Source organism: Coregonus clupeaformis, chromosome 21, assembly GCF_020615455.1.
Source record: "Coregonus clupeaformis isolate EN_2021a chromosome 21, ASM2061545v1, whole genome shotgun sequence".
Taxonomy (NCBI): Eukaryota; Metazoa; Chordata; class Actinopteri; order Salmoniformes; family Salmonidae; genus Coregonus; species Coregonus clupeaformis.
In genome coordinates this window covers 40,936,016-40,957,299 of record NC_059212.1, presented here as the reverse complement: position 1 = coordinate 40,957,299, position 21,284 = coordinate 40,936,016, and the positions used below count along the sequence as shown (strand labels likewise).

At 45.3% G+C, this 21,284-nt stretch overlaps 1 protein-coding gene across 2 annotated transcripts in view; it reads left to right on the top strand.

Moving 5' to 3' along the window:
* LOC121535637 (putative leucine-rich repeat-containing protein DDB_G0290503) overlaps positions 1 to 21,284 on the top strand; it is a 63,013-nt gene that overhangs the window by 28,878 nt on the left and 12,851 nt on the right. For both annotated transcript variants that reach the window (XM_045205907.1, XM_045205906.1), the window contains 12 exons: positions 5,862 to 5,948; positions 6,082 to 6,165; positions 6,382 to 6,450; positions 6,563 to 6,652; positions 6,799 to 6,888; positions 7,014 to 7,103; positions 14,409 to 14,498; positions 14,619 to 14,702; positions 14,853 to 14,915; positions 15,093 to 15,146; positions 15,256 to 15,324; positions 15,432 to 15,509. In XM_045205907.1, the coding sequence (XP_045061842.1) occupies positions 5,862 to 5,948; positions 6,082 to 6,165; positions 6,382 to 6,450; positions 6,563 to 6,652; positions 6,799 to 6,888; positions 7,014 to 7,103; positions 14,409 to 14,498; positions 14,619 to 14,702; positions 14,853 to 14,915; positions 15,093 to 15,146; positions 15,256 to 15,324; positions 15,432 to 15,509 (948 nt within the window). The remainder of the gene's footprint in view (positions 1 to 5,861; positions 5,949 to 6,081; positions 6,166 to 6,381; positions 6,451 to 6,562; positions 6,653 to 6,798; positions 6,889 to 7,013; positions 7,104 to 14,408; positions 14,499 to 14,618; positions 14,703 to 14,852; positions 14,916 to 15,092; positions 15,147 to 15,255; positions 15,325 to 15,431; positions 15,510 to 21,284) is intronic.

The window sequence follows — 21,284 nt, the reverse complement described above, 5'->3', positions numbered from 1 at the left end:
TGTTGTTGATGGTGAGTTTGTAGCCCCCGCATATACGCACCGTGCCGTCACTCTTCAGAACGGGAATTATTGGAGCTGCCCAGCAAGAGAACTGAATGGGCGTAATGATGTTTGTTTCTTGCATCCGCTCCAACTCATCCTCCACTTTCTTTTTCATGGCGTATGGCACTGTCCTGGGCTTGAAAAAACAAGGCTCTGCTTGAGGATCCACAAACAGCTTAACTGCAGTACACTGCAGCGTGCCCAATTCATCTCTGAAAACCTTCAGGGTACTTTTGAATGACATCCACAGTCACTTGTGTGTGTTTTATCTCACCCCAGTTCAGTTGTATTTTGTTGAGTCAGTCACGCCCTAGTAAACTAGGCCCATTCCCTTTCACCACCAGGAGCCGTGCTCTCGCTTCCTGGCTTCCTGGCTGAAATGTCCACCTCTAGAGCCCCCAGCAATGGTATGGTCTCTCCAGTGTACGTACGCAGTCTGATCCCTGCCGATGTGATGGCAGGAGCCTGTTTTGAGTCCCAGGTCTTTCTGTAGGTCTCCTCACTGATGACAGATGCAGAGGCCCCTGTTTCAACCTCCATCCTCAACTATTTTCCATCTACCTCCACTGTAGCATATAATGGCTCCTCGCACTGCTCACTCACATTAAAAATGTTGTAGGAACAATCCTCTTCCTCTTCTTCTGTGCTCTCTAGGTGGTGCGCTGCTGGCTGCGGCTTCTTTGATTTGAACTTGCCCCTCCGAGTCTGCCCACCCTCTGGCTTGCTCTAAGCAACCCTGCACTTTTAGGCTAAATGCCCCTTTTTGTTGCAATTGTGACAGACGTTGTCCTTGAACTTACAGTTGTTTGCATAATGTGTTCCCCCACATCTAAAACATTCCACTGCTTTTCCCTTTTTTCCTGCTGCCTCTTTTGTCACCTGATGCACTGCACAACTTCCACTGTTGGCCTTTTGAATATCTATAGCATTGCTAGCTGCCATCTCCATCCCTTGAGATATGTCCGATGCTCTCTTGAAAGTCAGTGTGGCTTCCCCCAGCAAACAGCGCTGTATGCTGTCCTCATTAATGCCACAGACTAATCTGTCACGGAGCATGTCCGCTAACACAGTCCCAAACTCACAATGTTCAGAGAGTTGATGAACAGACTGACCTGTTTTCCGAAAATGGCAATTCAACTTGAACCTCTGGACGATCACTGAATGCTTTGGATTGTGGTGAGTCTGAAGGAGAGCAACTAGATCAACAAAAGGAACTTGTCCCGTCCTCTGTGGTGTAGCTGTCCTCCCTGGTGTAGCCAAATTTCTCATTAGCTTGTAAGTTTTAGCCCCACACACACTCAAGAGAATAGAGCGCTGTTTAGTCTCCTCTGTAATTCCATTTGCCAAGAAAAAGTGTCCCACCCTTTCCACATATTCTGTCCAGTTCTTGTTCTCTTCCAAAAACGAATTGATAGTCCCAAACATTGCCATTGTAACTGTCACGATCGTCGGTAAGAGAGGAGGACCAAGGCGCAGCGTTGAATGCGAACATATTTATTATAGTGATACACGATCAAAACAACAACAAACGATAACGTGACAGTCAACGGTCTAACACAAACCAACTAGAACAAGATCCCACAACTATTGTGGGAAAACAGCCTGTTTAAATGTGGTTCCCAATCAGAGACAACCAGCCACAGCTGACACTCGTTGCCTCTGATTGAGAACCACACTGGCAACATAGAAAAGAAACAACTAGACCTACAACACAGAAATCTACACACCCTGGCTCAACATAACAGTGTCCCCAGAGCCAGGGCGTGACAGTACCCCCCCCTAAAGGCGCGGACTCCGACCGCGCCAACCAAATACCACAGGGGAGGGACCGGGTGGGCACTCCGCCTAGGCGGTGGATCCGGCTCCGGACCTGATCCCCGCTCCCTCTCCAACCCCCCAAAGTACCCCTGGTCCGGTCTGGCCCCGCTGGCCGGAGCTGGACTGCACATTGGTGGAGCGGATTGCTCTAGCTCCGGCGTGAAGCATCTGACCGGTGCCGGACCAGGCACCGGTGGAACAGGCACGGGACGTGCCGGACTGACGACGCACACCACTGGCTTGGTGTGGGGAACAGGCACGGGCCGTGCCGGGCTGACGACGCACACCACTGGCTTGGTGTGGGGAACAGGCACGGGCCGTGCCGGGCTGACGACGCACACCACTGGCTTGGTGTGGGGAGCAGGAGCGGGCCGGACCGGGCTGGCGATGCGCATCACTGGCTTGGTGTGGGGAACAGGCACGGGCCGTGCCGGGCTGACGACGCACACCACTGGCTTAGTGTGGGGAGCAGGAGCGGGCCGGACCGGGCTGGCGATGCGCACCATTGGCTTGGTGCAGGGTGCAGGAGCAGGCCGGGCCGGGCTGGCGACGTGCACCATAGGCTTGGTGCGGGGAGCAGGAGCGGGCCGGACCGGGCTGGAGACTCGCACCATTGGCCTGGTGCGGGGAACAGGCACGGGCCGTGCCGGGCTGACGACGCACACCACTGGCTTAGTGTGGGGAGCAGGAGCGGGCCGGACCGGGCTGGCGATGCGCACCATTGGCTTGGTGCAGGGTGCAGGAGCAGGCCGGGCCGGGCTGGCGACACGCACCATAGGCTTGGTGCGGGGAGCAGGAGCGGGCCGGACCGGGCTGGAGACTCGCACCATTGGCCTGGTGCGGGGAGCAGGAACAGGCCGGACCGTACTGGGGACACACACCACTGGCCCTACGCAGGGATCTGGAACGGGCCGGACCGGACTGGTAACACACCCCAGTACCCTTCGCCGTGCCTCTACACCTTCCATCCCCTCTTCGACCAGTGGCCCCCGTAACCTGGCGGCCTCCTCTGCCAACCCGCTGGGCCGCTCTGTCGCGGTCTCCTGCTGGCCCGTCGTCCACGGCGTTAGCCCCCCCTAAAAAATGTATGGGCTTCACTCCTACCCGTGGACCAGGTCTCCATACTTCTCGCCAGCCTTTCGCCCTTCTGCTTCCACGTCAAGCCCCTCTCTTCCTCACCCGGCTTGACCCAGTCGAGGAGGCGCTGGATATCCGCTAGGGATTTCCCTGGCGATGGCTCCTGGACCCGCTGCTTGGTCCAGTTCTGGTGGGATCTTCTGTCACGATCGTCGGTAAGAGAGGAGGACCAAGGCGCAGCGTTGAATGCGAACATATTTATTATAGTGATACACGATCAAAACAACAACAAACGATAACGTGACAGTCAACGGTCTAACACAAACCAACTAGAACAAGATCCCACAACTATTGTGGGAAAACAGCCTGTTTAAATGTGGTTCCCAATCAGAGACAACCAGCCACAGCTGACACTCGTTGCCTCTGATTGAGAACCACACTGGCAACATAGAAAAGAAACAACTAGACCTACAACACAGAAATCTACACACCCTGGCTCAACATAACAGTGTCCCCAGAGCCAGGGCGTGACAGTAACGCCAACTTGTCCTTGATTCTCGTTAGCGATTCTCACCATCGGCGATTCCATCCGGCAGCTCCAGCTCTCCGTCGCTCAAAAAAAAAAGCAAACTCACTGTTTCTTAGCTAGTGCAGCGTCATGTGCAAGCTGACCTCAAAGTTTTATCCTCGTCGCCAAAAAGATGTGGTATCTTTACAAGGATTATCCACATGCGTTTCAATGTTCATTGCCTTTACTTGTAAACTACAAAATAAAGGGGTACAGCCCTGTACAAACAGTAGAATACAGAAGAGCTAAATACCCAACTCAACATTAGGTAGTGTCCCGTTGAATACTGAGCCAACTCTGGGTGATGACATAACAGGAGGATAAAGGTCACGATCAACACCAATGTCCATAATAACCATGCTCCCATGAATAGTAATAATACTATACTGCAGTTAATTTATATAGTGTCTGCACTCAGTGGCGGCTCCTGAAAAAATTCTCAGGGGGGGCAATTTTTCTGATGATTTAGGTGACCTACACACATTTTAAAAAAGATATGTCCAGCAACAACATGAAGACAGGGGCAGCATATAAGTCAATGCCAGAAGCATTTATTGACTGATCTCAAAAGTGTTGGCTTACAAAAGCAAAATAAGTTATCACAGTAAAAATAATCAAGGGTGTTCTTTCACATTCCTCAACACTGCATAAACAATATGCATTTCCATAAACAAATGAAATATCAGCTGAAAATACAGCATCTTGGTATTAGTTCAGATTGCAGGATCAACAAGAGCTTTTACCACATTTTTTGCCTCATGGTTGAATTGGAAATATGTGCACCTGAGCATAATTCACAACAAGCAAGCAGGAGCTTTTGATAGAGGCTACTGAAAACATTGATGCAAGTTATTGGTAATAAGAAATTTTTATAGACTTCCATATTCTGCCCTCTTGTATAGATTTGTGAAAATGAACAGTGATAGACATTTTGCCTGAAAACAGAATTTGAAAATAATTTCAAGAAAAGGTAAACACAGCTATCTGTATGGCTTTGTAAAAATGAACAACCATATTCTGGCCAATTGTATAGATTTGTAAATATGAACAACCATATTCTGGCCAATTGTATAGATTTGTAAAAATGAACATGAACAGATTTTTTTTTTTTTTATTACTTTTTTAAAAATGAAAAATAACTATTTTAAACAACATCAACTGTGAACTTATTTGGGCGTGTGTGTGTTAAAGAGACAGACAGGGAGGGACAAAGAGAGAGAGAGGCTACATTACTTGTACTGAAACTGTTCTCTTCTCTCTTTCAATGCAGCAAAGCGGTCAATGACTTTCTCATTGAAATCAGGCATGCTGAGGACTAGTTCCCTCTCCATGGAAAGCATGGCCAGTGCATTCAGACGTTCCTGGCCCATTGAATTTCGCAGGAATGTCTTAACTCGTGTCAAAGTTGAGAAACATCTCTCAGCTTCAGCTGTTGTCATGGGAGTAGTTATGAGGATGTTCAACAGAGTCACAGTCTCAGAGAACGTCTCCTGGAGGTTGTAGCTCATGAGAACCTGGTACAGTGCCAGTGCACCACAGTTTGACTTTCTCGTCGTCGGCAAAAAGACCGTTCAGTCTCTCCAAAAGCACACTGGCGATTGAGACTGAGGTTGATTCCGAGATGGGAAGGAACTCAAAAAAGCGCTCCTGCACTTTGTGGTTGCTATCTATGTACCTCAGCACAAGCACCAGCTGTGTCTGTGTAGAAACGTCCGTGGTCTCGGTCAGCTTGGATAGCTACGAAGTTCGCCGACTTCACCTCCTCCACAATATATTCCCTCATGACCGCTAGCATACACTCCAGTAGCTCGTTTTGAATGGTCTTTGATGTGAACTTCTTTCAAAGAGACAATCGAGTTGCACTGAAGGCTAGCCATCTTGATAGTAGTACGTGAATTGATTGACGCTGCTACCCGCTCTTTTCTTAGTTACGTTCATGGTTATGTTACGTATGACGAAAGCGCGTAAGTGCAAGCCCTCAGAAACCCATTAGAGATTGTATTGAAAGCTCTGATATTTGAAAAAAAAAGATTTTACATGAGAGTCTATGAGATACTTCTGGGGCGATTTTCAACCTGACTGAAATCGCCCCAAAAGGGGCGGGCCATTTGAAGCACGACTTTAGCCTGATTGGACATTTAGTGGCAGATCAGACGTCTAGATTAGAACACTGATAACTACTGTTGCCGTGATATAATTGATTAGAAAAAAAATCCCTTCCTTTTCCCGTTTGGCAGTGCGTCGCCCATATCGCCCTAATGAACACACCGCCCCTGTCTGCACTATAACAATGTTTGTTTCTAAAGTTCTAGATATGTTAGCCTTGATCCCATCATGGTTTTTCCTCGTCTTTCAGAGCTCCAGAAGTTGCTGGATGAGAAGATCAAAGAACTGGCAAAGAAAACACAGGAACTGGAGGATAATGCTCCTCAACCAGAGAATGGTGAGTTTTATTTAGCCTTTGCCATTATAGAGTCTGTTTTCAGTTGAACAGACAGCTTTTACCATTTAGGCCCAGCCTGCTCAGTATTTCTCTGTATATGATATTCCTCAAACTGTTTAGTTTTTTTTTTCAGTTCTAAGGATCATTGCAATACAGAATGAGATCTTGAACCTGCAGAAAGGATTTACCAACGGGACAAACTTTGACCAGATTGCTGGTGAGTAGCAGGCGTTCTGAAGAACATAGGAGTCACTGTGTGTTCAGCACGTAAGACCAATACAAATAGTTATCATGTTTCCTCAAAGGGATAGTCCTTCACTGGTAGACATATAGGATGGTGTGATGGAAATACACTGGATTTTGCCCATTCATGGAGTTTTACAATCCCATTATGCTTGTAACATTCAAGCTCTTCAATTATTCTTGTCCACAGCGCTTGAGAATGAACTGGATGAATTGATTGCCACAATCGAGGAGAAGAACAATGGAAACTGTAAACAAAGTGAGTTTGAAAAGCCTAATCATTTCTGGGTTGGCTGCTATCGTGATTTGGATATTCTACTTTACTTCAAATGTTGAATGTTGTGACATCCTGCATCCCCCTGCTCATTTAGTTTTGCAGATCATTGCACTCCAAAATCAAGTCACAAGATTACAGAGGCAAGAATTAGAGTTCATTCAGACATCTGAGGGCAAGATTGCTGGTGAGTGCTATTGTAATTTTTCTTTATCCTCAGTAATAGTCTTAAAGTCACGCTGGAGAGTTTATTATCCTTATATTCACCACTAAGAGCTTTTTGTAGGCATACCGAAAGAGGAGAACATTTGAAATAATGTTTGTGTCTCATAGAGCTAGAGAATCAACTACAGGAGACGAGAGACCAGCTGAATGAAAAGAAAGAGGAGCTGAAAGAAACAGGCAGTAGAATTCCACAACTCAGTAAGTTGTCAAGCATGTTTCCAGGAGTTTATCTAGAATCTAGAAGTCAATAATTTCTACATTTTTTGGACACTGACATCTATTTCTGAATGCTTCATCCAGAGTGGCGTGCTTTTCTTTTTTAGCTGCAGAGATCATGGGACTTCGTAACAAAGTGACAGAGTTAGAGAGAACATTATCAGAGCTCAAACAGACAAGTGCTGACAAGATCGAAGGTAAATTGTGCTTCATTGAAATACTATTGAAAGTCTTGTTGCGTTGATGCAAATAAAACATTTTGTTTAAAGTGGACGCTATTTTAACACAGGGGAGATTATAATTGGTAAGATACAGTGCAGTCGGAAAGTATTCAGGCACCTATGAGACTCAAAATTGACCTCAGGTGCATCCTGTTTCCATTGGTCATCCTTGAGATGTTTCTACAACTTGATTGGAGTCCACCTGTGGTAAAGTCAATTGATTGGACATGATTTGGAAAGGCACACACCTGTCTACACTACCGGTCAAAAGTTTTAGAACAGCTACTCATTCAAGGGTTTTTCTTTATTTGTACTATTTTCTACATTCTAGAATAATAGTGAAGACATCAAAACTATGAAATAACAGATATGGAATCATGTAGTAACCAAAAAAGTATATTTTATATTTGAGATTCTTCAAATAGCCACTCTTTGCCTTGATGACAGCTTTGCACACTATTGGCATTCTCTTAACCAGCTTCATGAGGTAGTCACCTGGAATGCATTTCAATTAACAGGTGTGCCTTCTTAAAAGTTAATTTGTGGAATTTATTTCCTTCTTAATGCATTTGAGCCAATCAGTTGTGTTGTGACAAGGTAGCCCTATTTGGTAAAAGACCAAGTCCATATTATGCCAAGAACAGCTCAAATAAGCAAAGACAAATAACAGTCCATCATTACTTTAAGACATGAAGGTCAGTCAATACCGAACATTTCAAGAACTTTGAAAATGTCTTTAAGTGCAGTCGCAAATGCCATCAAGCGCTATGATGAAACTGGCTCTCATGAGGACCGCCACAGGAAAGGAAGACCCAGAGTTACCTCTGCTGCAGAGGATAAGTTCATTAGAGTTACCAGCCTCAGAAATTGCAGCCCAAATAAATGCTTCACACAGTTCAAGTAACAGACACATCTCAACATCAACTGTTCAGAGGAGACTGTGTGAATCATGCCTTTATGGTTGAATTGCTGCAAAGAAACCACTACTATTTTTATTTTTATTTTTTTTTATTTCACCTTTATTTAACCAGGTAAGCCAGTTGAGAACAGGTTCTCATTTACAACTGCGACCTGGCCAAGATAAAGCAAAGTAGTGCAATAAAAACAACAGAGTTACATATGGGGTAAAAAAAAAACATAAAGTCAGAAAATACAACAGAAAATATATATACAGTGTGTGCAAATGTAGCAAGTTATGGAGGTAAGGCAATAAATAGGCTATAGTGCAGAATAATTACAATAGTATTAACACTGGAATGCTATATGTGCAAGAGATTATGTGCAAATAGAGATGCTGGGGTGCAAATGAGCAAAATAAATAACAATATAGGGATGAGGTAGTTGGGTGGGCTAATTTCGGATGGGCTGTGTACAGGTGCAGTGATCGGTAAGGTGCTCTGACAACTGATGCTTAAAGTTATTAAGGGAGATAAGAGTCTCCAGCTTCAGAGATTTTTGCAATTCGTTCCAGTCATTGGCAGCAGAGAACTGGAAGGAATGGCGGCCAAAGGAGGTGTTGGCTTTGGGAATGACCAGTGAGATATACCTGCTGGAGCGTAGACTACGGGTGGGTGCTGCTATGGTGACCAATGAGCTAAGATAAGGCGGGGATTTGCCTAGCAGTGATTTATAGATGGCCTGGAGCCAGTGGGTTTGACGGCACGAACATGTAGTGAGGACCAGCCAACAAGAGCGTACAGGTCACAGTGGTGGGTAGTGTATGGGGCTTTGGAGACAAAACGGATGGCACTGTGATAGACTACATCCAATTTGCTGAGTAGAGTGTTGGAGGCTATTTTGTAAATTACATCGCCGAAGTCAAGGATCGGTAGGATAGTCAGTTTTACGAGGGCATGTTTGGCAGCATGAGTGAAGGAGGCTTTATTGCGAAATAGGAAGCCGATTCTAGATTTAACTTTGGATTGGAGATTCTTTATGTGAGTCTGGAAGTTGAGTTTACAGTCTAACCAGACACCTAGGTATTTGTAGTTGTCCACATACTCTAGGTCAGACCCGTCGAGAGTGGTGATTCTAGTCGGGTGGGCGGGTGCCAGCAGCGTTCGATTGAAAAGCATGCATTTAGTTTTACTAGTGTTTAAGAGCAGTTGGAGGCTACTGAAGGATTGTTGTATGGCATTGAAGCTCGTTTGGAGGTTTGTTAACACAGTGTCCAATGAAGGGCCAGATGTATACAAAATGGTGTCGCTCTGCGTAGAGGTGGATCAGAGAGTCACCAGCAGCAAGAGCGACATCATTGATATACACGGAGAAAAGCGTCGGCCCAAGAATTGAACCCTGTGGCACCCCCATAGAGACTGCCATAGGTCCAGACAACAGGCCCTCCGATTTGACACACTGAACTCTATCTGAGAAGTAGTTGGTGAACCAGGCGAGGCAGTCATTTGAGAAACCAAGGCTATTTAGTCTGCCAATAAGAATGCGGTGGTTGACAGAGTCGAAAGCCTTGGCCAGGTCGATGAAGACGGCTGCACAGTACTGTCTATTATCAATCGCGGTTATAATATCGTTTAGGACCTTGAGCGTGGCTGAAGTGCACCCGTGACCAGCTCGAAAACCGGATTGCATAGCGGAGAAGGTACGGTGGTATTCGAAATGGTCGATGATCTGTTTGTTAACTTGGCTTTCGAATACTTTCGAAAGGCAGGGCAGGATGGATATAGGTCTGTAGCAGTTTGGATCTAGAGTGTCACCCCCCTTTGAAGAGGGGGATGACCGCGGCAGCTTTCCAATCTCTGGGGATCTCAGACGTTATGAAAGAGAGGTTAAACAGACTAGTAATAGGGTTAGCGACAATTTCAGCGGCTAGTTTTAGAAAGAAAGGGTCCAGATTGTCTAGCCCAGCTGATTTGTAGGGGGTCCAGATTTTGCAGCGCTTTCAAAACATCAGCTGTCTGAATTTGTGTGAAGGAGAAGCGGGGGGCATGGGCAAGTTGCAGCAGAGGGTGCAGAGTTGGTGGCCGGGTTAGTGGTAGCCAGATGGAAAGCATGGCCAGCTGTAGCAAAATGCTTGTTGAAATTCTCGATTATTGTAGATTTATCGGTGGTGATAGTGTTTCCTAGCCTCAGTGCAGTGGGCAGCTGGGAGGAAGTGCTCTTATTCTCCATGGACTTTACAGTGTCCCAAAACTTTTTGGAGTTAGTGCTACAGGATGCAAATTTCTGTTTGAAAAAGTTAGCCTTTGCTTTCCTGACTGCTTGTGTATATTGGTTCCTAACTTCCCTGAAAAGTTGCATATCGCGGGGCTATTTGATGCTAATGCTGTACGCCACAGGATGTTTTTGTGCTGGTCAAGGGCAGTCAAGTCTGAGGAGAACCAGGGGCTATATCGGTTCTTAGTTCTGTATTTTTGAATGGGGCATGTTTATTTAAGATTGAGAGGAAATTACTTTTAAGGAACAACCAGGCATCCTCTACTGACGGAATGAGATCTATATCCATCCAGGATACCTGGGCCAGGTCAATTAGGAAGGCCTCCTCGCTAAAGTGTTTTAGGGAGCGTTTGACAGTGATGAGGGGTGGTCGTTTGACCGCGGACCCGTTACGGACGCAGGCAATAAGGCAGTGATCGCTGAGATCCTGGTTGAAGACAGCTGAGGTGTATTTAGAGGGTATGTTAGTCAGGATGATATCTATGAGGGTACCCATGTTTACGGATTTTGGGTTGTACCTGGTAGGTTCGTTGATAATTTGCGTGAGGTTGAGGGCATCTAGCTTGGATTGTAGGATGGCTGGGGTATTACGCATATCCCAATTTAGGTCACCAAGCAGTACAAACTCTGAGGATAAATGGGGGCAATCAATTCACATATGGTGTCCAGGGCACAGCTGGGGGCTGAGGGGGTCTGTAGCAAGCGGCAACAGTGAGAGACTTATTTCTGGAAAGGTGGATTTTTAGAAGTAGAAGCTCAAACTGTTTGGGCACAGACCTGGATAGTATGATAGAGCTCTGCAGGCTATCTCTACAGTAGATTGCAACTCCACCCCCTTTGGCAGTTCTATCTAGACGGAAAATGTTATAGTTGGGGATGGGGTTGGCAGAGTGTGCTAACGCAGTGAATAACTCAAACTTAGGAAGTAGACTTCTGATATTTATGTGCAAGAAACCAATACTTTTGCGATTACAGAAGTCATCAAATGATAGCGCCTGGGGAGTAGGAGTGATACTGAGGGCTGCAGGGCCTGGGTTAGCCTCTACATCACCAGAGGAACAGAGGAGGACTAGAATAAGGATACGGCTAAAGGCTTTAAGAACTGGTCTTCTAGTGCGTTGGGTACATAGAATAAAGGGGGCAGATTTCCGGGTGTTATAGAAAAGATTCAGGGCATTATGTACAGACAAGGATATGGAAGGATATGAGTAAAGTGGAGGTAAACCTAAGCGTTGGGTAACGATGAAAGAGATAGCATCGCTGGAGGTATCTCTAGAGGCATAAATTGAGTCGGTCTCCGCGTGTATTGGGGGAGGTGCAAAGGAGCTATCTAAGGCAAGTTTAGCTAGGCTGGGGGGTCTGCAGTGATATAGTACAATTAGAAATAACCGAAACAACAATAAACTAACCATGTTTGGGCTGAGGCTAAACATAAACAGGATGTAGTACCGTAAAAAGGAACAGTCCAGCAGATATCAGCTGTATAGCTGAGTTATCATAAGGTCCGGTGGTGAAGTACTAGTGAGTAAGAGGCTACAGCTAGCGGGCCAGGGCTAGCAGATGGATGGAATCTTCGTGGTTAACGTCGTAACCACATCAGACGATTTCGTCGGCAGACCAGTCGTGTAGGATCGGCGGGGCTCCGTGTCAATACTAGGTGGTCCCGTCCGGTTGACAGAGAGGTAGATAGCCGGGAGATGGGCCTAGCTCAGGATAATTAGCCAGACCACAGCGTCCGTTTTGTTGTAGCTAGCTGGTAGCGACGAATCCGGAGTTAAAGGTCCAGTGATTCAGTGATTCCAGCGGAAAATTGATATGTTCTGGGTCGATAACGCGCTGTGCAGACTGGCCGAATATCCGGTGATCAATGTCCAGTGATTAAAATTAATCCCGCAGAAGAAAATCCAATGTTCTGGGTGAAACACCGCTAGCTAAGGCTAATAGCAGGTAGATCGTTAGCTGGCTAGCTGGCTAGCTAGTTTCACTGGAGATTCTGGAGATTCTAGATAAAAGGTAAGTCAATAATAGAGTCTGTTCCACATTGAGTGAGGCGGGTTGCAGGAAAGTATATTTTGTAGATGGATGAAAAGTCTGATAGGGAAATAGGTACGAAAAATACAAAAAAACAAGGTATTTACAGGCTATTTACAGACACACGACAGAAACAGGACTGCACTACTTCGCCATCTTGGAATGCCCCTACTAAAGGACACCAATAAGAAGAAGAGACTTGCTTGGGCCAAGAAACACGAGCAATGGACATTAGACCGGTGGAAATTTGTCCTTTGGTCTGGAGTCCAAATTTGAGATTTTTGGTTCCAACCGCATGTGTATTTCCCACCGTAAAGCATGGAAGAGGAGGTGTTATGGTGTGGGGTGCTTAGCTGGTGTGGGGGTGCTTTGCTGGGGACACTGTCTGTGATTTATTTAGAATTCAAGGCACACTTAACCAGCATAGCTACCACAGCATTCTGCAGCGATACGCCATCCCATCTGGTTTGGGCTATAATTTTTTTTTCATCAAGACAATGACCCAACACTCCTCCAGCCTGTGTAAGAGCTATTTTACCAAGAAGGAGAGTGATGGAGTGCTGCATCAGATGACCCGGCCTCCACAATCCACCGACCTCAACCAAATTGAGATGGTTTGTGATGAGTCGGATCGGAGAGTGAAGGAAAAGCAGCCAACCAGTGCTCATCATATGTGGGAACTCCTTCAAGACTGTTGGAAATGCATTCCAGGTGAAGTTGGTTGAGAGAATGCCAAGAGTTTGCAAAGCTGTCATCAAGGCAAAGGGTGGCTATTTGAAGAATCTCAAATATAAAATATATTAAGATTTGTTTAACACTGTTTTGGGTACTACATGATTCCACATGTGTTATTTCATAGTTTTGATGTCTTCACTATTATTCTACAATGTATAAAATAGCAAAAATAAAGAAAATCCTTTGAATGAGTAGGTGTTCTAAACCCTGGGGAAGGGTACAAAAACATTTCTGCAGCATTTAAGGTCCCCAAGAACACAGTGGCCTCCATCATTCTTAAATGGAAGAAGTTTGGAACCACAAAGACTCTTCCAAGAGCTGGCCGCCGGACCAAACTGAGCAATCGGGGGAGAAGGGCCTTGGTCAGGGAGGTGAGCAAGAACCCATAGTCACTCTGACAGAGCTCCAGAGTTCGTTTGTGGAGATGGACGAACCTTCCAGAAGGACAACCATCTCTATAGCACTCCACCAATCACGCCTTTAAGGTAGAGTGGCCAGACGGAAGCCACTCCTCAGTAAAAGTCACAACACAGCCCACTTGGAGTTTGCCAATAGGCACCTAAAGGACTCTCAGACGATGAGAAACAAGATTCTCTGGACTGATGAAACCAAGATTGACCTATTTGGCCTGAATGCCAAGTGCCATCTCTGGAGGAAACCAGGTACCGCTCATCACCTGGCCGAAACCATCCCTACGGAAAAAGCATGGTGGTGGCATTATCATGCTGTGGGGATGTTTCTAAGCGGCAGGGACTGGGAGACTAGTCAGGATCGAGGGAAAGATGAACAGATCAAAGTACAGAGAGATCCTTGAAGAAAACCTGCTCCACAGCGCTCAGGACCTCAGACTGGAGCAAAGATTCACCTTCCAACAGGACAACAACCCTAAGCACACAGCCAAGACAACGCAGGAGTGGCTTCGGGACAAGTCCCTGAATGTCCTTGAGTGGCCCAGCCAGAGCCCGGACTTAAACCCGATCTAACATCTCTGGAGAGACCTGAAAATAGCTGTGCAGCGACGCTCCGCATCCAACCTGAAAGAGCTTGAGAGGATCTGCAGAGAAGAAAAAGAGAAACTCCCCAAATACAGGTGTGCCAAGCTTGTAGCGTCATACCCAAGAAGACTCGAGGCTGTAATCGCTGCCGAAGGTGCTTCAACAAAGTACTGAGTAAAAGGTCTGAATACTTATGTAAATGTAATATTTCAGTTTTAAAAATATATATTTGCAAACATTTCTAAAAACCTGTTTTTGCTTTGTCATTATGGGGTATTGTGTGTAGAGTTTTGAATAAGGCTGTAACGTCACAAATTGTGTAAAAGGTGAAGGGGTCTTTCCTCCTCAGATCTACAGAGTCTACTGAAGCAGAAGAGCAAGCAGCTTGAAGACAACACTACACAACTGAGGGCTGTGGATGCCAAAAATGCAGAACAGAGTATGTTAACAAGAGTAGTTATTAGAAGTCATTAAACATTTATAATCTTCTAAAAAGTCGAATACCATTATATGATGTTAGTATTGAATTACACAGTGCCTTTTTGTTCTGTTCTTTCAGTTCTGAAGATCATTGAACTCCAGAAACAAATGAATGAGATACGGATTGAAGCTTCAAAAGATGAAACTGCAGCAGAAATCTCTGGTTTGTCTATTTTGTCTCATGTTCCACTTATGTATAATCATCAAAATATCACAGGTTGAATAGTGTTAGAAAATTGAAATTGTTATGTATAGTCATCATGATGTAACGAATATATGTAGCAATATGCTAACATTAGTGCTTGAATTACAGCGCTTCAGGAACAACTACAGGCCAGAGAGGAAGAGAGCGCCAGATGTCAGGCCCAGAACAAAGGTAAGCCAAGATCAGGTTCTTCTGATATTATATACAGCCCTCCTGTAGCTCAGTTGGTAGAGCATGGCGCTTGCAACGCCAGGGTTGTGGGTTCAATTCCCACGGGGGTCCAGTATGAAAAATGTATGCACTCACTAACTGTAAGTCGCTCTGGATAATATTTCTTTCTCAAACCAGACCTGGAGAAGAGGCTGGGCGATAAGGATGCACATATCCAGGACAGACATGACGGTGAGCTCCACCCCTCTCTACCTTTTGCTGATGACACTGAGTGATCGAAATAATAGAACCCTATTCAATAGAACCTAGTTAAAAGCTGATTTGTATTGGTCTCTCACAGGTCTGCAAGATAAGCTTGGTGCTGCAATGAATAAACTGGACAATGTAACTGGATACAACGACAAACTCGGTGAGTGGATAAATGTACATCAGTGCTCACAGATGAATGAGTTGAGTAGTCTTGTTTATTTTTCTGATTCAGAAAACTACTCCGCTCATTTCAATGTGTTCTGTCAGTTCTTGAGGTATGGACGCTGACTAATGAGGTAGATGATCTAAAGAAGAGAACTGTGACTTCCGCAGCTAAGATCAATGGTGAGTATCCCTGTTGCCGCTCATTATTCATAGCAAATCATGTTTGTGGTAACATTACAAGTATTATCCACATGCGTTTCAATGTTTTTTGCCTTTACTTGTAAACTACAAAATAAAGGGGTACAGCCCTGTACAAACGGTAGAAAGCAGGAGAGCGAAAAACCCAACTCAACATTAGGTAGTGTCCCTTTGAATACTGAGCCAACTCTTGGTGATGACATCACATGAGGGTAAAGGTCACAGTCAACACCAATGTCCATAATAACCATGCTCCCATGAATAGTAATAATACTATACTGCAGTTAAGTACACCACCTATTCAGTAAGAATTATTCATATACAGTTGAAGTCGGAAGTTTACATACACCTTAGCCAAATACATTTAAACTCAGTTTTTCACAATTCCTGACATTTAATCCTAGTAAAAATTCCCTGTCTTAAGTCAGTTAGGATCACCACTTTATTTTACGAATGTGAAATGTCAGAATAATAGTAGAGAGTGACTTATTTCAGCTTTTATTTATTTCATCACATTCCCAGTGGGTCAGAAGTTTACATACACTCAGTTAGTATTTGGTAGCATTGCCTTTAAATTGTTTAACTTGGGTCAAACGTTTCAGGTAGCCTTCCACAAGCTTCCCACAATAAGTTGGGTGAATTTTGGCACATTCCTCCTGACAGAGCTGGTGTAACTGAGTCAGGTTTGTAGGCCTCCTTGCTCGCACACGCTTTTTCAGTTCTGCCCACACATTTTGTATAGGATTGAGGTCAGGGCTTTGTGATGGCCACTCCAATACCTTGACTTTGTTGTCCTTAAGCCATTTTGCCACAACTTTGGAAGTATGCTTGGGGTCATTGTCCATTTGTAAGACCCATTTGCGACCAAGCTTTAACTTCCTGACTGATGTCTTGACATGTTGCTTCAATATATCCACATCATTTTCCTTCCTCATGATGCCATCTATTTTGTGAAGTGCACCAGTCCCTCCTGCAGCAAAGCACCCCCACAGCATGATGCTGCCACCCCCGTGCTTCACAGTTGGGATGGTGTTCTTCGGCTTGCAAGCAGCCCCCTTTTTCCTCCAAACATAACGATGGTCATTATGGCCAAACAGTTCTATTTTCAGACCAGAGGACATTTCTCCAGAAGGTACGATCTTTGTCCCCATGTGAGGTTGCAAGCCATAGTCTGGCTTTTTTATGGCGGTTTTGGAGCAGTGGCTTCTTCCTTGCTGTGCGGCCTTTCAGGTTATGTCAATATAGGACTAATTTTACTGTGGATATAGATACTTTTGTACCTGTTTCCTCCAGCATCTTCACAAGGTCCTATGACGGCTGCGTGGTCCCATGGTGTTTATACTTGCATACTATTGTTTGTACAGACGAACGTGGCACGGTACCTTCAGGCGTTTGGAAATTGCTCCCAAGGATGAACCAGACTTGTGGAGGTCTACCATTTTTTTCTGAGGTCTTGTCTGATTTCTTTTGATTTTCTCATGATGTCAAGCAAAGAGGCACAGAGTTTGAAGGTAGGCCTTGAAATACATCCACAGGTACACCTCCAATTGACTCAAATGATGTCAATTAGCCTATCAGAAGCTTCTAAAGCCATGACATCATTTTCTGGAATTTTCCAAGCTGTTTAAAGGCACAGTCAACTTAGTGTATGTAAACTTCTGACCCACTGGAATTGTGATACAGTGAATTACAAGTGAAATAATCTGTCTGTAAACAATTGTTGGAAAAATGACTTGTGTCATGCACAAATTAGATGTCCTAACCGGCTTGCCAAAACTATAGTTTGTTAACAAGACATTTGTGGAGTGGTTGAAAAACGAGTTTTAATGACTCCAACCTAAGTGTATATAAACTGCCGACTTCAACTGTAGTTCCACACTATAACACTTCTCCCCCCTTCATTTCAATCCCCCTGTGAAGAAAATACATTAAGTATACAAGACAACAACTAAACAACAACAGTGTTTCCTCTTCTTTTCTTCACAATACTTTAGAACTTGTACTAGTGTTACTGCAACTGTAAACAAACAAAGACCACAGATATTTTTCTTTCAACTACAGTCGTGGTCAAAAGTTTTGAGAATGACACAAGTATTGGTCTTCACAAAGTTCGCTGCTTCAGTGTTATGAGATATTTTTGTCAGATGTTACTATGGTATACTGATGTATAATTACAAGCATTCCATAAGTATCAAAGGCTTTTATTGACAATTACATTAAGTTTATGCAAAGAGTCAATATTTGCAGTGTTGACCCTTCTTTTTCAAGACCTCTGCAATCCGCCCTGGCATGCTGTCAATTAACTTCTGGGCCACATCCTGACTGATGGCAGCCCATTCTTGCATAATCAATGCTTGGAGTTTGTCAGAATTTGTGGGTTTTTGTTTGTCCACCCGCCTCTTGAGGATCGACCACAAGTTCTCAATGGGATTAAGGTCTGGGGTGTTTCCTGGCCATGGACCCAAAATGTTGATGTTTTGTTCCCTGAGCCACTTAGTTATCACTTTTGTCTTATGGCAAGGTGCTCCATCATGCTAGAAAAGGCATTGGTCGTCACCAAACTGTTCTTGGATGGTTGGGAGAAGTTGCTCTCGGAGGATGTGTTGGTACCATTCTTTATTCATGGCTGTGTTCTTAGGCAAAATTGTGAGTGAGCCCACTCCCTTGGCTGAGAAGCAACCCCACACATGAATGGTCTCAGGATGCTTTACTGTTGGCATGACACAGGACTGATGGTAGCGCTCACCTTGTCTTCTCTGGACAAGGTGTTTTCCGGATGCCCCAAACAATCGGAAAGGGGATTCATCAGAGAAAATGACTTTACCCAAGTCCTCAGTAGTCCAATCCCTGTACCTTTTGCAGAATATCAGTCTGTCCCTGACGTTTTTCCTGGAAAGAAGGGGCTTCTTTGCTGCCCTTCTTGAACCAGGCCATCCTCCATAAGTCTTTGCCTCACTGTGCGTGCAGATGCACTCGCACCTGCCTGCTGCCATTCGTGAGCAAGCTCTGCACTGGTGGTGCCCCGATCCCGCAGCTGAATCAACTTTAGGAGACAGTCCTGACGCTTGCTGGACTTTCTTGGGCGCCCTGACGCCTTCTTCACAACAATTGAACCTCTCTCCTTGAAGTTCTTGATGATCCGATAAATGGTTGATTTAGGTGCAATCTTACTAGCAGCAATATCCTTGCCTGTGAAGCCCTTTTTGTGCAAAGCAATGATGATGGCACGTGTTTCTTACTAAATCAGCATGACAGAGTGATCTCCAGCCTTGTCCTCGTCAACACTCTCACCCGTGTTAACGAGAGAATCACTGACATGATGTCAGCTGGTCCTTTTGTGGCAGGGCTGAAATACAGTGGAAATGTTTTTGGGGGATTAAGTTAATTTTCATGGCAAAGAGGGACTTTGCAATTCATTGCAATTCATCTGATCCCTCTTCATGACATTCTGGAGTATATGCAAATTGCCATCATCAAAACTGAGGCAGCAGACTTTGTGAAAATTAGTATTTGTGTCATTCTCAAAACTTTTGACCACGACTGTATGTCTACTGTTCAAAAATTAACACCATGAGTCTCCTAGTCTCAACTATAGAGTCAGTCTGTCAGGAGCCTTGTGACTACGCTGTGATCTGCGCAGTATTCCTGGTGTCCCACTAGGGTCTGAGGGCACAGGAGTGGGTCAGGTGTTTGTAAGAGACAGTCCATCACCCTCTCCTGGAGCCACTGAATGCCCCTGTTCCTCCGAGACTGTTCCCTGTGGTGTTTCAACTTCTGCACTACGACCCACAGCTGTTTTGACGGAATACATTCAGACGCAGCCCTTCATCAGAGAGTCTCTTTAACGCCTGGTCCAGATTGCGGCGGTGCTCCTCCTCCGTCTCCCCTGTAACCAGGATGTCGTCCAGGTACATTGCTACATGAGGGATCCCCTGCAACAGATTGTCCATTGTCCTCTGGAAAATGGCCAGACTGGACGCCAACCTGAAAACCAAGCGGTTGTATTTGAACAAGCCTTTGTGAGTATTGACTGTAACATACTCTTTTGAATCCTCGTCCAGGAGGAGCTGTTGGTAGGCGTGGCTCATGTCCAGCTTTGAAAACGTTGTTGATGGTGAGTTTGTAGCCCCCGCATATACGCACCGTGCCGTCACTCTTCAGAACGGGAATTATTGGAGCTGCCCAGCAAGAGAACTGAATGGGCATAATGATGTTTGTTTCTTGCATCCGCTCCAACTCATCCTCCACTTTCTTTTTCATGGCGTATGGCACTGTCCTGGGCTTGAAAAAACAAGGCTCTGCTTGAGGATCCACAAACAGCTTAACTGCAGTACACTGCAGCGTGCCCAGTTCATCTCTGAAAACCTTCAGGGTACTTTTGAATGACATCCACAGTCACTTGTGTGTGTTTTATCTCACCCCAGTTCAGTTGTATTTTGTTGAGTCAGTCACGCCCTAGTAAACTAGGCCCATTCCCTTTCACCACCAGGAGCCGTGCTCTCGCTTCCTGGCTTCCTGGCTGAAATGTCCACCTCTAGAGCCCCCAGCAATGGTATGGTCTCTCCAGTGTACGTACGCAGTCTGATCCCTGCCGATGTGATGGCAGGAGCCTGTTTTGAGTCCCAGGTCTTTCTGTAGGTCTCCTCACTGATGACAGATGCAGAGGCCCCTGTTTCAACCTCCATCCTCAACTCTTTTCCATCTACCTCCACTGTAGCATATAATGGCTCCTCGCACTGCTCACTCACATTAAAAATGTTGTAGGAACAATCCTCTTCCTCTTCTTCTGTACTCTCTAGGTGGTGCGCTGCTGGCTGCGGCTTCTTTGATTTGAACTTGCCCCTCCGAGTCTGCCCACCCTCTGGCTTGCTCTAAGCAACCCTGCACTTTTAGGCTAAATGCCCCTTTTTGTTGCAATTGTGACAGACGTTGTCCTTGAACTTACAGTTGTTTGCATAATGTGTTCCCCCCACATCTAAAACATTCCACTGCTTTTCCCTTTTTTCCTGCTGCCTCTTTTGTCACCTGATGCACTGCACAACTTCCACTGTTGGCCTTTTGAATATCTATAGCATTGCTAGCTGCCATCTCCATCCCTTGAGATATGTCCGATGCTCTCTTGAAAGTCAGTGTGGCTTCCCCCAGCAAACAGCGCTGTATGCTGTCCTCATTAATGCCACAGACTAATCTGGCATGGAGCATGTCCTCTTACACAGTCCCAAACTCACAATGTTCAGAGAGTTGAGGTACAGACTGACCTGTTTTCCGAAAATGGCAATTAAACTTGAACCTCTGGACGATCACTGAATGCTTTGGATTGTGGTGAGTCTGAAGGAGAGCAACTAGATCAACAAAAGGAACTTGTCCCGTCCTCTGTGGTGTAGCTGTCCTCCCTGGTGTAGCCAAATTTCTCATTAGCTTGTAAATTTTAGCTCCACACACACTCAAGAGAATAGAGCGCTGTTTAGTCTCCTCTGTAATTCCATTTGCCAAGAAAAAGTGTTCTTTCCACATATTCTGTCCAGTTCTTGTTCTCTTCCAAAAACAAATTGATAGTCCCAAACATTGCCATTGTAACGCCAACTTGTCCTTGATTCTCGTTAGCGATTCTCACCATCGGCGATTCCATCCGGCGGCTCCAGCTCTCCGTCGCTCAAAAAAAAAAGCTAACTGGCTAACTCACTGTTTCTTAGCTAGCGCAGCGTCACGTGCAAGCTGACCTCAAAGTTTTATTCTCGTCGCCAAAAAGATGTGGTA